General features: G+C 45.9%; 1 protein-coding gene across 1 annotated transcript in view; it reads left to right on the top strand.

The window, feature by feature from the left end:
* WWC1 (WW and C2 domain containing 1) overlaps nt 1-16,022 on the top strand; it is a 156,540-nt gene that overhangs the window by 103,658 nt on the left and 36,860 nt on the right. The window contains exons 10-11 of the mRNA XM_079145393.1: nt 12,387-12,476; nt 13,445-13,980. Coding sequence (XP_079001519.1) covers nt 12,387-12,476; nt 13,445-13,980 — 626 coding nt within the window. The remainder of the gene's footprint in view (nt 1-12,386; nt 12,477-13,444; nt 13,981-16,022) is intronic.

Here is a 16,022-nt window from a genome sequence, read left to right as displayed (position 1 = left end):
TATTAACTTTTTGACTGATAAATTTTTTTAATTCTTTTTATACTTGTATATAGGCTAATAAAAAGTTTATGATAAAGCTCAATTAGGTAAGCCATTAATATTTACTTGTGCTAGAAACCAACTCCTTTTTCTTAAATTATGGTTCCACAATTGAGACTTGTTTTAATGTTCTGGTAAATCATTAATTTAAAAAAAAAAAGAGGCCTATCATCTGCCATTTGCCTGCCTCTCGCCTGTCCACTGCCTGTCTTACACCTATCCATCACCCAACGCACAAGGTTTACCTCACGATCGTCCGACAACAGTCAGCAAACTGATCGCCAACCGCCAGTGGAACCCCAGCTGCCTGCTATTGCCTGGAAGTTCACTGTTACAGTACCTGCAGGTTTGATTACACATGGCTGCCGCCATTTTGAGACAATAGCCAGGCCCCTAGGATCCCTGGCCGGACTGACTGAGCCCCATCTCCAGGATCCCTCAGCCCGACCGATCACTCCCTACCTCTGGGGCCCTCACATCAACTGACTGCTCCCTGCCGCCAGGAACCCCAGACCAACTGACTGCACCCTATCACCAGGACCCCAGACCGACTGCACCTGGCCTCCAGGATCCCACAATCACCAAACCCGCCCAACCTCCAGGACCCCTGCCTGACCAACCGCACCCTGCCTCCAGGACCTCCAACTGACCACGTCCATACCCTGAGCTGCAGGTCCCCATTTGCCAACACATTTGGAAGCCAGAGTGGCCATCTTGGATAATCCTGGAAGCCGGAGCTCCGATCTTTAGGTGGGGCAAATCCCATCCTGAGATGCCTGCTGGAGACTTGAAGCTCAATGTCAGGTACCTCTCATGCATCAGGCTACTGAACGCTGAGAGGTTTCATTACTATATGACTGTTATACTGTAAATTTTCTTTTTTTCTCCTTATTGAAAAATTTTAAATTTTTATTTCTTTACTTTTCTTGCTCTCTTTTCCTTTTGTTTACCTGTTCCCTCAGAGTCTCTTTCTCCCTTTTTTGCATGCTAACATCCAATTTCTTTTGAATACACTCTCACCCTTTCTATTATCTAGAACTTCTGTATATTCTTTTCTTATCCCATTAACAGCCACATTCTACATCCCTCTGCATCCTCTTTGTCCTCCATTAGAAACTGCAGACCTTATTGCATATCTGTTTGTTTTACTGAAGATAATATTTGAACTCATTCTGTTTATTATGACAATTTTGTTATTGTCCTCATAGGGGCTATTTGGTCTAGGATTGCATAGTGTCTGAATTGGGCACTGCTAATATTGATCTCCCATTAAAGAAAAGGTTTTGGAAACGTATAGGGACACTATAAGCCTATAGGGGGAAATCTGCAATACCCTAGATCTGCACTGCTAGAGGGGAAGATACGTGAGCAACATGAAAAAACAAGGGAAGAAAATGATCCAAACAAATCTAGATTCTATATTAATAGAATCCAATGACAGTATGTTAGAAGAAATGTCAGAAAAGGACTTCAGATTATACATGATTAAGATGATTCGCAAAGCAAAGGATGAGATGAGAGCAAATGCAGGCAATGAACAATAATACCAATAAGCTGACAGAGCAACTGCAGGAAGCAAAAGATCATTTCAACAAAGAGATAGAGATTCTCAAAAAAAAAAAAAAAAAAACCAAATGGAAATCCTTGAAATGAAGGAAACAATAAACCAAATAAAAAACTCAATGGAAAGCATCACCAAAAGACTAGACCACTTGTAAGACAGAACCTCAGACAATGAAGACAAAATATTTAATCTTGAAAATAAAGTTGCCCAAACAGAGAATATAGTAAGAAATCATGAACAGAATCTCCAAGAATGATGGGAGATCGTGAAAAGACCAAATTTAAGAATTATTGGGATTGAGGAAGGCACAGAAATAGAAACCAAAGGAATGAACAGCCTATTCAATGAAATAATATCAGAAAATTTCCCAAACCTGAAGAATGAAATGGAAAATCAAATACAAGAGGCTTACAGAACACCAAATGCACAAAATCACATCAGGTCCACCCCAAGGCACATTATAATGAAAATGCCTAACATTCAAAATAAAGATAGGATTTTGAAGGCCTCAAGAGAAAAGCATCAGATTACATATAGGGGGAGACCAATACGGATAGCAGCTGACTTCTCAACCCAGACTCTAAAAGCTAGAAGGGCCTGGAACAACATATTTCAAGCTCTGAAAGAACATGGTTGCCAACCAAGAATCCTATACCCAGCAAAACTAACCTTCAGATTTGAAGATAAAATAAAATCCTTCCATGATAAACAAAAGCTAAAAGAATTTACAAATAGAAACCCTGCGCTACAGAATGTTCTGAACAAAATATTCCATGAGGAGGAAATGAAAAACAACAATGGAGGTCAGCAAAGGGAGGAACTACCTTAGAGAAAAAGCACTCAAAGGAGAAACCAAGCCAACTTAGAAACCAAAAATAAGCCAAATGACTGGAAAAACAAATCATATCTCAATAATAACCCTGAACATTAATGGCCTAAACTCATCAATCAAAAGACATAGACTGGCAGAATGGATTAAAAAGAAACAACAATATGCAGCCTGCAAGAGACTCATCTCATAGAAAAAGACATCCACAGACTAAAGGTGAAAGGATGGGAAAAAACCTACCACACACATGGACCCAGTAAAAAAGCGGGGGTTTCCATCCTTATATCAGATAAAGTGGACTTCAAGCCAAAGTTAGGCAGAAGGGATAAAGAAGGACATTTCTTACTGCTTAAGGGAACCATAAATCAGGAAGACATAACGATAGTAAATATTTATGCCCCAAACAATGGTGCATTCCTGTATATCAAACAAATCCTTCTCAATTTCAGGAATCACATAGACCACAACACAATAATACTGGGTGACTTTAATGCACCACTGTCACCACTGGATAGATCGTCCAAACAAAAACCAACCAAAGAAACCATAGAACTCAATAACACAATCAATAACCTAGACTTAATAGACATATATAGAATATTCCATCCATCAACGAGCGGATTCACTTTCTTCTCAGCAGCACATGGAACCTTCTCGAAAATAGACCATATGTTATTCCACAAAGCATCCCTTAGGAAATGCAAAAAAATAGAGATACTGCCTTGTGTTCTATCAGATCAAAATGGACTGAGAGTAGAAATCAATGACAAAATAAAAAACAGAAATTACTCCAACACCTGGAGACTAAATAATATGCTATTGAATGAAACATGGATAACAGAAAACATGAGGGAGGAGATAAAAAAATTCTTAGAGGTCAATGAGAACGACGATACAACATATCAAAATCTCTGGGACACTATGAAAGTGGTACTAAGAGGAAAATTCATTGCATGGAGTGCATTCCAGAAAAGAATGCAAAGTCAACAACTAAATGACCTAACATTATAGCTCAAAGCCCTAGAAAAAGAAGAACAGAATAACAGCAAAAGTACTAGAAGACAGGAAATAATTAAAGTCAGAGCTGAAATCAATGAAATTGAAACAAAAGAAACAATTCAAAAAATTGACAAAACATAAAATTGGTTCTTTGAGAAAGTAAACAAAATAGACAAACCCTTAGCCACACTAACAAAGAGAAGGAGAGAGAAGACTCAAATTACTAAAATTCGTGATGAAAAAGGAAATATCACAACAGACTCCACTGAGATACAGAACATAATGAGAAGCTACTTTGAAAATCTGTATTCCAACAAAATAGAAAGTACCGAAGACATTGACAAATTTCTAGAGACATATGCTCCTCCCAAACTGAACCAGGAGGACATACACAATTTAAACAGATCAATATCAAGCAATGAAATAGAAGAAGCCATTAAAAACCTACCATCCCGGAAAAGCCCAGGACCAGACAGATTCTCAGCCGAGTTCTACAAGACCTTCAAAGAAGAAAACATTCCAATACTTCTCAAAGTATTCCAGGAAATAGAAAAGGAGGGTACCCTACCAAACTCATTCTATGAAGCTAATATCACCCTCATACCCAAACCAGGAAAAGACACATCAAGGAAAGAAAATTTTAGACCAATATCCTTGATGAATATAGATGCAAAGATCCTTAACAAAATATTTGCAAACTGTATCCAAAAATATATTAAGAAAATCATGCACCACGATCAAGTGGGGGTTCATCCCTGGAATGCAAGGATAGTTCAACATCCATAAATCAATAAACGTAATCCATCCTGTGAATAGACTTAAGGATAAGAATCATATGGTTATTTCAATTGACACAGAAAAAGTGTTTGACAAAATACAACACCCCTCCATGCTCAAAACTCTAGAAAAAATAGGGATAGTAGGAACATACCTGAACATTGTAAAGGCTATTTATGCTAAGCCCATGGCCAACATCATTCTTAATGGAGAAAAACTGAAACCATTCCCTTTAAAAACGGGAACAAGAAAGGGATGTCCTCTTTCACCACTTCTATTCAACATTGTCCTTGTATCTCTAGCCAGAGCAATTAAGCAGACTAAAGAAATTACAGGGATATGAATAGGAACAGAGGAACTTAAGCTGTCACTATTTGCTGATGACATGATTCTATATTTAGAGGATCCAAAAAACTCCTCCAGAAAACTAATAGACCTCATCAATGAACTCAGCAAAATCCAGGCTATAAAATCAACATGCATATATCTAAAGCATTTTTATATGCAAGCGACGAAACAGCTGAAAGGGAAATAAGGAAAACAACTCCATTTGCAATAGCCTCAAAAAAATTAAAAATAAAATACTTGGGAATCAGTCTAATCAAAGAGGTAAAAATCTCTACAATGAAAACTTCAAAACATTGAAGAAATTGAGGAAGACCTTAGAAGATGGAAAGATCTCCCATGTTCTTGGGTAGGCAGAATTAATATTGTCAAAATGGCCATACTACCAAAAGTGCTACACAGATTCAATGCAATTCCAATTAAAATCCCAATGATGTACCTTACAGAAATAGAGCAAGCAATCATGAAATTCATCTGGAAGAATAAGAAACCCTGAATGGTTAAAGCAATCCTTAGCAGGAAGAGTGAAGCAGTGGTTATCGCAATACCAGAACTTCAACTATACTACAAAGCATAGTAACAAAAACGGCATGGTATTGGCACCAAAATAGACAGGAAGATCAATGGTACAGAATAGAGGACATGGCCTCAAATCCAAATAAATACAATTTTCTCATACTAGACAAAGGCACCAAAAACATGCAATGGAGAAAAGATAGCCTCTTCAACAAATGGTGCTGGGAAAACTGGAAATCCATATGCAACAGAATGAAACTAAACCCCTATCTCTCACCCTGCACAAAATTCAACTCACAATGGATCAAGGACCTTGAAATCAGACCAGAGACCCTGCATCTTATAGAAGAAAACCTAGGTCCAAATCTTCAACTTGTTGGCTTAGGATCAGACTTCCTTACCAGGACTCCCATAGCACAAGAAATAAAAGCAAGAATCAATGACTGGGATAGATTCAAAGGAAATAGCTTTCTCTCAGCAAAGGAAACTATCAGCAATGTGTAGAGAGAGCCTACAGAGTGGGAGAAAATCTTTGCCACTCATACTTCAGATAGAGCACTAATTTCCAGAATATATAAAGAACTCAAAAAACTCTACATGAAGAATACAAATAACCCAGTCAACAAATAGGCTGAGGATATGAACAGATGCTTCACAGAAGAAGATCTACAAGCAATCAACAAACGTATGAAAAAATGTTCACCATCTTTATTAATAAGAGAAATGCAAATCAAAACTACCCTAAGATTCCATCTCACCCCAATTAGAATGGCGATTATCAAGAATACAAGCAACAACAGGTGTTGGCGAAGATGTGGGGAAAAAGGTACACTCACACATTGCTGGTGGGGCTGCAAATTAGTGCAGCCACTCTGGAAAGCAGTGTGGAGATTCCTTAGAAAACTTGGAATGGACCTACCATTTGACCCAGCTATCCCTCTCCTCAGCCTGTACCCAAAGGACTTAAAATCAGCACACTACAGTGATGCAGCCACATCAATGTTCATAGCTGCTCAATTCACAAAAGCCAGACTGTGGAACCAACCTAGATGTCCTTCAATTGATGAATGGATAAAGAAACTGTGGTATATATATACCATAGAATATTACTCAGGTATAAGGAATAATAAAATTATGACATTTGCAGGCAAATGGATGAAATTGGAGAATATCATGCTAAGTGAGATAAGCCAATCTCAAAAAACCAAAGGACGAATGATGTCGCTGATAAGCGGATGATGACACATAATGGGGGGTGGGAGGGGGGCAAGAATGGAGGAAGGAGGAACTGAATAGAGGGAAAAGAGGGGTGGGAGGGGAGGGGGGAAGGAAAACATAACAGAATGAATCAAACAGCATTACCCTATTTAAATGTATGATTACGCAAATGGTATGCTGTTACTCCATGTACAAACAGAAACAACGTGAATCCCATTTGTTTACAATAAAAATAAATTAAAATTAAAAAAAAGAGCAGTTATATTTTGTGGATCTTCAGAATGCTCACAAGCACAGCAGCAGGTGTTAGTTACAATTCTCCAACTCATGTTGCACTTTAGATTGGGAGTTGTATGCCCAGCTCTCTTCCAGGCACGTCCCCCTACGTGCCCCACAGGCATGGAAAACGTAGCAGATTCCAAACAAATGCCCCAGCTCTTCCCATCTAGCCTGCTGTCCTCCCTCGCCTGCTTCTCCTCACGTGTTCTGTACCTAAGCACAGAGCACTATAAGTCATCTGCACAACTGCACTTGACACATCAATCGTCACACAGAAGGAATGAGGTAAGAATGGGACCCACGCTGCTCTCAGTGCCCAGCTGATGTGAAGTGTGATTCTGCCTCCATGCTGCTTGTGGACTCTCCATAGCCCCAGCACCAGTGCCAGGAAAGACCCACTGGCAGGTTTGGGCTGCCCATTGTAAGCACATGAACAAACTTGCTTAGTTTTCTAGGGCCACTTAACCACTGAACCACAGCCTCAGCCCTTTTTATTTTTTATTTTAAGACAGGGTTTCTCCAAGTTCCTTAGGGCCTCACTAAGTTGCTGAGGCTGGCTTTGAACTCATGATCCTCCCACCTCAGCCTCCCGAGGTGCTGGAATTACAGGTGTGCCCCACCACATCCAGCTTCTTGGCAGACTTTTTCTTGCAGTGTGTTAGTCAACTTTTAAAATAAATCCTCAGATTAATTTGGAGCAATATAATTGACTTCAAGAAGAGCCTTTCTTTCAAAACTCAGAACTGCAATTATCATTTAGACAAGTAAAATATAATAATAGGTATTTTATAAGCTGAGACTAGTCAGAATACTAAACTAGTATGGTTTATCTCACAATCATTATAAAATATACCATATGACAAGGTTTTTATTTAATATACACTGTATAACCTAAGACAAATACGAAGCAATGCTTTAAACCTTAAATTGAAAGTATGAGGTTGTCATCATCACACTTTTGGGTTTTGTTTGTTTGTTTGTTTGTTATTTAGTTGTAGGTGCACACAATATCTTTATTTTTTTTATGTGGTGCTGAGAACTGAACCCAGTGTCTCACAGTGCTAGACAAGCACTCTGCCACTGAGCCACAACCCCAGCCCGTTTTTGGGCTTTGAATGTCATGTGACTCATCTGTGGTGTCTGATACTGCCTCAGATGTGGATGCAGCACTAACTCCTTCAAGTTCCAAGTGATAATCGAATGTCGGGGTGCGACCAAGGTCTGTCCCCCTTCATTCTGAAGCCCGTTCTTTATCTTCCTTCCATCTGAGAGTTCTTCACTTGCTTATCTAGGACGCCTGACTTCTGCAAGGGTTCTCTGTCAACCTTTGTCATAGATTCCTCCTTACGAATGTTGAGTTTCACCTTTTCTGATACCTGCACCTCCCCAGACGAGTGGTGTCTACTTTCTCTTCTGGCTCTGGTACTCTTCTCCATTTTTGTCTGATAGTATCATGTCCCGTGTCCGTAGCAACAGTTTTGCAAGCTCTTCCCATCTTGAGGAGTCTTGAGAGCTGGGTTCTCTCTCCTCCGAGGGGTTTCCACTCACAGACTTTGGAAACTAAAAGCCAAAGTGACTCGCCTGTTTTCTGGGTACCAGTCCCTTGTGGGATGGGTGGTTTGCAGAGTGTCTTCACCATGTCATTTTCTTTGCCGTGCAGAAGCTTTTTGTTTTGATAGCATCCCATTTATACAATTCTGCTTCTTCTGCCTGTGCTCATAGGGTCTTGTCCACAATGTCATTGCCTGTTCCTATGTCTTAAGATCGTTCCTCTGTGTTTTCTTCTAAACTAGGGATTCCCTACACTGTGTGTGTGTGTGTGTGTGTGTGTGTGTTTGGGGAGATGAGCACGTGAATCCCTTTTCCCAGTGATGTCAGAGGAAGAAGCCCACCCCACAGAAGCAGCGTGGGAGCCCTACGTGTCTACCTTGGTTCTGTCTGTGTCATCAGGTGAGGGGCCCTTCAGCGATGCAGCTTGCAGCAGCATCCTGGCAACTGAGTAATCTCCAGTAGCTCAGGCACAGTGCCCGCTGGAGGGAGTTGCTCAGCCCCTGCATGCCCCCATGGCTCCGAAGGATCCCTGAGCAGTCACTGATGGCAGTCTCTTCCACCACGAACATTATCAGAACTACCCAAAGAGATGTCCAAAGTGTGTCCACTACTGATAGGAATGGCTGATTAGCCCTCAATTGTCACTGGGTAACTGAAAAACAGGAGAAAGACAGAGCTCAAATAATTGGTGTGATGCAGCCCTTGGAAGCAGCTACCAGAATTTTCCTTTAGCACCAAGACTCTGTCCAGATTTTCCTGGAACCATGCACTTGGGTGACAGAGCTGTGTCTCTGTGCCTTTAGTGTTATTTGAAAATATAAATAAGTAGGTGACCTATGCAGACCCGTGGTGTATCCTGGCCTCTAGGCCAGCACCCTGGGTCCCTAATTTGTTCCCAGACCCTATGGCTGTCCCTGGAAAGCCCTTAGCTGTGCACCGTTCTCACCATAGCAGCTAGAGAGAATGCTCACAGCCACCTTGCTCCTTGTGGAGTAAAGAGATGCCTTCCCACCTGGGTGTAGTGGTGCACACCTGTAATCCCAGTGGTTTAGGAGGCTGAGGCAGGAGGATTGCAAGTTCGAGGTCAGCTGCAGCAACTTAGTGAGACCCTGTCTCAAAATAAAAAATATAAAGGGCTGGGGATGTGGCTCAGTACCTAAGTGACCGTGGATTCAATCCTCAGAACCAAAAACAGAGGGAAAGATGCATTCCCACCTGTTGACCTTGAGCAAGTTAGTGACCAGTATGGGCTTCAGGTGCCTCATGAAAAAATTGGGATAATTTCCAATATAGTCTGAAGGCAAGTGGCTGAACCAGATTGTTAACTGAGGCTCTTCCCTGATACCGAAATTTTCATTTCCTGAAATTAGAACTGGAGGTTCTCTTTAAAACCCCTGAGATAGATTTTATGTAAAAAGCCATGGTGGCCAGCCCCTGTGCTCTATGTCAAAGCTCCCTGCCACCCTGAGAGTAATCCCCCTTGTACAGACAAGGAATCAGAGGTTCGCCCGACATCACCGAGCAGCAGAACTGGGTTTAGAAGCGGGTTGCTGGTTGTGGAGCCCGTGCGAGCTTTAGGCTGTGGCTCCCTCAGAGGCCCAGATGGTGCCTTCACCCCCATCTGCCCACAGTCCTGTGGCTGCTCTGGAGTAGGGGGTTCATGTGCCAGTCCAGGAAGGCCCCAGTCTCCACTCCTGTCCACCTGCTCAGCAGGCAACATGGCGGTCCTGGAGGGCAGGATCCCCCCCGGGGAAATGCGATGGTAGGGAAGCCAGCGACCACAAGGGCAGGGCGTCAGATGTGCCCCGAGAGCAGTCTGAGAAGGGTCCCACAGGAATGCTGATGCACCTGGGGCTGTTTGCTTCCAGCTCCTTGTTCATCTGGTGTGTCCTCAGCCTCTCCTGTCCTGTTTCTCTTCTGCGTGTGTGTGTGTGTGTGTGTGTGTGTGTGTGATCTACCTTTTAGTGTATTTCTCTGTCCCCTGTCACACCCTCCCCCAGTGGATTTAATAGGAACCTCACCTTTATGCAATGGCCTTTCCCATTCAAGGAGCCTCTGAGGACAGGAGTGAACACTCCTAGGTGCCGTTTGGCCTCCCCAAAATCCACCCAAACCCCAGGCTTTCTCACACTCTGGTGCCCGCCCCTCCTCTCCTCCTTCCTCGCACTCCCCCTCCCTGCCAATCAGAACCGGCGGAGGGTCATGCAAGTTGCTCCCAGGCCCTGCCCCACGGACCAATTCTCCAGACCTGAGATATGGCCTGGGTTCTTGCGATTTTAACCAACACCCCAGGGACTGAGCTACGGCATGTGGGGTTCCAGCCCCACCTTCTGGTCTTCTGCCTGCTTCCATGCTGGGTGTGTTCTTGCCTTCCAGGACGTGCCGGGCCTCACACACATGCCATCTGGCCTGTTAAACCCATGGCTGCTGGAGGGAGGCCTGGGCACCTGCCCGTGGCTGCCCCGCCTGCTCAGGAAGTCGAACAGGCCAACTCCTAGTTCCCTCAGCACCCTGTCCAGGCTCCCGGGGGACCTGCATGTACTCCCCGAACATGCCTCTGTGGCTTGTTCTGTTAGAAACGGTGAGCCCCACTTCTGAACCCCAGACCTCACACCCTTTCTGGACTTCGATCATATGGTGAGACAAGAAATTCCCTAGCCTTCTCCACACCATTAAGCATTCCAAATTTCAGCCAGTGTGGCCTTCATCTGCCCACCTGCTCCCCACCTCTGCCAGCCCCCAGCAGGACTCTGGAAGAACAGTACCAGGGGTTGAGTTGGCCAGGGACCATGCCAAGCTTGCTCCGCCCACTGCTCTGGTTGGCTTTTTTGTCATTTCAAATGTCTGCTTGCCCATTTACAAGTCCCACCCACCTCTCTCTACTTTTCTGTTGGGTCTGGAGGAATCTCTGGCCTCTGCTGCAGAACACATGTTGGAGGCCTGAGCACATGGTGGAGAGATGGTGTGGCTTGCTTTTCTGTGGAAATGACGCCCTTCTCCCAGGCGCCTGGCTGGGTGAGCTGCATCGTTGGTGTGCTTCCCAGGCCAGGGAACAGCAGGCTAGTAGTTCCCTCTCCAGAGGATGAGGGACCAAGAGTGGAACACCTCCACCCATGGCAGTTTTAGCATCCAGATCTTTCCGCATAACAAATGAAGTTTTTCCGCCTCATCTGGAGCGGGGAAGTACCTTTCCCCAACCAGCTCCTATTCATCTATCATTATTGATTGAGGCTTTTCTGCTAGGGTCTCCGCCTGCTGTGAGAAATGGCCCCCAAATCCCTGGGGATTAACATAATAGAAACATATTTTTTGCTCATGTAATAATATATCATCCGTGGGCATCCCCAGTAACAGCAGCCATTCATGTGGTCATTCAGAACAGACTACCTCCCCTCTGAGGCCACAGGAGTGAGTGAAAAGGACCACCTTCCTCAACCACTTCAGCCTGACACAGGTGACTTCACCTCACATCCCACAGGCTGGAACTCCATCGTGTGCCCCACCCATCCAGCTGCAAGGGAGGCTGGAAAATGGCCCAGCTATGAGCCTGGGCACTGATGGGGACACAGACAAGGGTGAGCACCAGTAGTCAGAGCCACCATGTCACTTGCTTAAAGCCTAATTTGGGTGTCTCCTCTTACATCCTGTTCTACTGTTTTGTACTTTTCCATTATGGACCTTGTCACACATGGCATTAATTAGGTGTTTAAGAATTTCTTTCTATCTGTTTTCCATCTTCCCAGTGGCAAAATCAGCATCTAGTGTGATGTAGGCACTCGGTAATGTTAGTTAGAGAAGGGGGGAGGAGGGAGGTAATGAGGAAGGAAGGAAGGAAAGGAGAAAATAATAATTGAGGGAAGGAAGAAAAGAAAGTGAGGGTGGAATCCTAACTCTGCCACTAATTCTGTAGTTCTATGTAAATTATTTAATTCCATGTGACTCCATGTTCTAATATGTAAGGTGGTAAAAATCATTCTTACCATGCAAGTATCATTGTGTGACTAAGTTAAGGCAGTGTCTCAAGGTTCCTAGCACAGTGCCTGACGGGGTAGGTAAGTAATATAGCAATTGCTGCCAGATTATAATATTGGTAGAGGTTACTTCCCCCAAACACCATGGGAAACTGCTTCCAGAAAGTTCTTGAAGAAGCATCTCTGGACTGAGCATACATTCCTAAGAGCACATGCTGGTGCTTCATTTCTGGGAGCCGGGGGTACATGAAGAGCCAATCCCTTTGGCACATTCCCATCATGCTTTCTCTCCCTTCAGGTTAAAGTTAAACAGCAAGAGGAACCAGCTGGTCAGAGAACTGGAGGAGGCCACCAGGCAGGTAGCAGCCCTGCACTCGCAGCTGAAGAGGTGAGTGGTGGCACTGGGTGACTGGCTCCCTGGCCAGGTGCAGATGGCGCTGCTGAGCTCTGCCCTTGACTCGTCTTCTCTGGCTCAAGTGTAGATGTTCAGAAGCTCAGAAAGGGAGGTCAGTGTGGCAGACTTGGGCTTCGTCCCGTGTGGCCAGGACGGGGTCTTTCACCTCTCTGAGCTGTTCCCATTGAGAAGGCCTCAGTCAGACGCTCTCATGTCTGAAGAGGCCTCTGACACCTCCCTCTCTGGAGCAAGGGGCTTTGGGCCTGGGCTCTGGCCAGCAAGAGTGCGTCCTGGAATTGATACCAGCATTTTGTTTTCATTAGATGTGGTTTCTTGCCTTCTTTGTATAGCAAGTGCTACTGCTTTTCAGATAGCACTTAGGAATGTCAGGTTCCCTTTTAAAATAAATACTTCAAAGTATAAAAAAGTGAGCGGGTTTTAATAAAAGTATTGAGAAATATTTCCGACTGGATTCACATACGGTACCGTATCATGGCCAGGCGTGGCATCGCATGCCTGTAATCTCAGTGCCTGGGAAGATGGAGGCAGGAGGATCTTGAGTTCGAAGCCAGCCTCAGCAATTTAGCGAGACCCTGTCTCAGTATAAGTAGAAAGGGCTGTGGTAAAATGTGCCTGGGTTCTCTCCCCAGTGCGGAAAAAAAAACAAAAACAAACAAATAAACAACAACAACAAAAATCTCCAGCATCTTGAAAATGTGATGTAGTCAGTGGAGGATTGAGAACAGCGTAGAAGGAAGAGGTGGATTCAGAGCGTAACTCTGCCCCTCTGGTTATGTGGCCTTCTTGGGTGTCTGTTTTCTTGGTGGTGAAGTCGGGGTGCAAGGTGGCTGCCAGGTGGGCCAGTGAGATCAAACGCTCCAAGAGCCCTGCTGCTCTCCAAAGCTCGCGGCCTGCCTCATTAATGTTCTGGGTAGTCATTGTCCCTTTCTTCCCCGTCCCAGCCTCTCAAGCAGCATGCAGTCCCTGTCCTCGGGCAGCAGCCCTGGGTCCCTCACGTCCAGCCGGGGCTCGCTGGCCGCCTGCAGCCTGGACTCCTCTACCTCGGCCAGCTTCACCGACCTCTACTACGACCCCTTCGAGCAGCTGGACTCTGAGCTGCAGAGCAAGGTGGAGCTGCTGCTCCTGGAAGGCGCCACGGGCTTCCGGCCCTCGGGTTGCATCACCACTATCCACGAGGACGAGGTGGCCAAGACCCAGAAGGCGGAGGGAGGTGGCCGCCTGCAGGCCCTGCGCTCCCTGTCTGGCACCCCGAAGTCGATGACCTCACTGTCCCCACGCTCCTCTCTCTCCTCCCCGTCTCCGCCCTGCTCCCCTCTCATTGCTGACCCCCTACTGACTGGAGATGCCTTTCTGAGCCCCCTGGAGTTTGAAGACCCAGAGCTAAGTGCCACTCTCTGTGAGCTGAGCCTCGGGAGCAGCACCCGGGAAAGATACCGGCTGGAAGAACCAGGAGCGGACGGCAAGCCTCTGGGCCAAGGTGGGGAGCTCCATGTGCCCAGGGCGGAACCAGGAGTAGAAGGGATGCTTCCCACTCAGGGTCCCCTGTGGTAATCGTGGCCAGCACTTCCTGACAGCTTTCTAGGTACCAGGGCTTCATGTGGTAAATGATTTAGACACTCAGTAGATACTTATCAGCTCCATCACACTAGGTCCTGCACTGAGGGTTTTTCTTGGTGAACTTACTCATTCAACAGATATTTAGTACCTACTAAAACTGAAGGCCAGATCCTGCACTAATGGATGTACCCAGATCCATTCTTCCATGCATTCAGCAGATAGGCCATGTCCAATGCTGGGCGAGTCCCTAGGGTCAGTGTGTAAGACACACAAGTTCCCTGTTCTCAGAAAGCTGAGGCAAGAACATGTGCCCAGATGAAAGTACTACCAAGTAGTCAGTCAAGCAGGGCATGTGATGGTGTCCTCAGGCTGGGGTGGTACTGCCAGCTCATACTGGGTTGCGAAGGAAGGTGACCTGGGAGTAGAGGCTTAGATGACGAAAAGGAGCCAGCCCTGGAAAAAAACAAGAACACAATCACTGCAGCTGGAGCAGCAAGGCCTAAAGAGGGCCTGGGAAGCCATGCATGAGCCATAGGGGACCTTTGGGCTGGAGAATGACGCTAAGGTCCGTTAGGAGGAAAAGTTTATCTTTAGCAGCAACTGCATAACAAAGCACAGTAGTTGGCATTTATTGGAGATGTACTATGCACTCTTGAAATAGATTGTTTCTCTTTTGCCGATTTCACAGATGAGGAAACTGATGTTGAGAGAGGCAATATCGCTTGTCCCCAGTTACCTAGGCAACAAATAAGAAAGCAGGGCCTGGAACCCAGGTTTTGCCTATCCCAGAACCCAAGCGCTTTCTAGCCGTGCCCCTTCCCACTTACGATGGGAGGCAGCTCGGTGTTTATTTGCATGACACTCCTGGTGCTGGCCAGCCCCTCAGTTTCATCCGACTCAGGACATGATGGTTGTTACCAAGTAGGTGCCCAGTAAGCTCACCTAGAGTTCCTCAGTTTTCCTGACACCCCCTTCCACACACACCCAGAGCACAATAATAGCCAGGATGCATTGACACAGGGTACAGGGGTCAGGGACCATTGTGTACTCACCCATGTTACCTCATGATTCTGAAGTAGGGTGATATTATCCTCATCTCACAGATGGCAGAGGCAAGGCACAGAGAGGTTAAAAGACTTGTCTAAGATTAGTTGCACAGCAGTCAAGTGACAGTGGCAGAATGCGGATTGGCACCTGCCCAGGTCCCCTCTGTAGCATACGCCCAGCTCAGTCTGCAAAGTGTTCATCTTCTGGTCCTCAGGAGGTCAACCAGGAGAAGCTGGACCCATCTCAGCCTTATGGCTCCAGGAAGGGGCAGGGCTGACAAAATTATCTATTCCCTTTCAAGAGCCAGCGGGAGCCAGCAGGGAAATAAGGTCTCCTTGTTAACCACGGGCTCTGAGTGGCAGTGTTTCTTTAGAAAAGGAGCTGAGAGATCCCTGGGGTTCCCTCATCAAGAAGGGAGTCTTGCTGGGTGCTCTCAAACAAAAATAAAAACAAGCCTCCTACTACAGCAGGTGGCAAATCATTCCCTGGGGTGGGGGGACAGGTGGTGCCTCTCACCAGGCTGAAGAGCGGCTCTGATGGGTTGATGGGGGCGTTGAGCCACATCGGGACACTCGGACCCCTGCCAGGCCCTGGGGAATGGCTGCCCTCCCCTCCCAGACCATATCCTTGGGGCTCCTGGGCCAGAGACTGCACACGGGGTGGACACATTTCCTTCGTGCCATCTCTGGAAGCCTCCCCCACAGAGAGCGATGCCAGGCAGAGCTCAGACGCTAAGCAGGTTATGCGATTAGTGCCGCTGCTCAGTCAGCAGACAAATTAATCTCCTTAAGTGGGTTAGTGGAGGGCGGAGATGCGTGGGGCGGAGGCGGGAGGTCTCAGGGCCCAGCAGGCGGGGGGCGCGGGCTGGGAGAGCCGCTTCCCGTCGCCAGCGCCGGCGTTCTCCCGTGTTCTCCG

Source organism: Sciurus vulgaris, assembly GCF_902686455.1.
Source record: "Sciurus vulgaris genome assembly, chromosome: 6".
NCBI lineage: Eukaryota > Metazoa > Chordata > Mammalia > Rodentia > Sciuridae > Sciurus > Sciurus vulgaris.
Note: the sequence above shows the minus strand (reverse complement) of the source record. Positions and strands in the feature narration are given on the sequence as shown.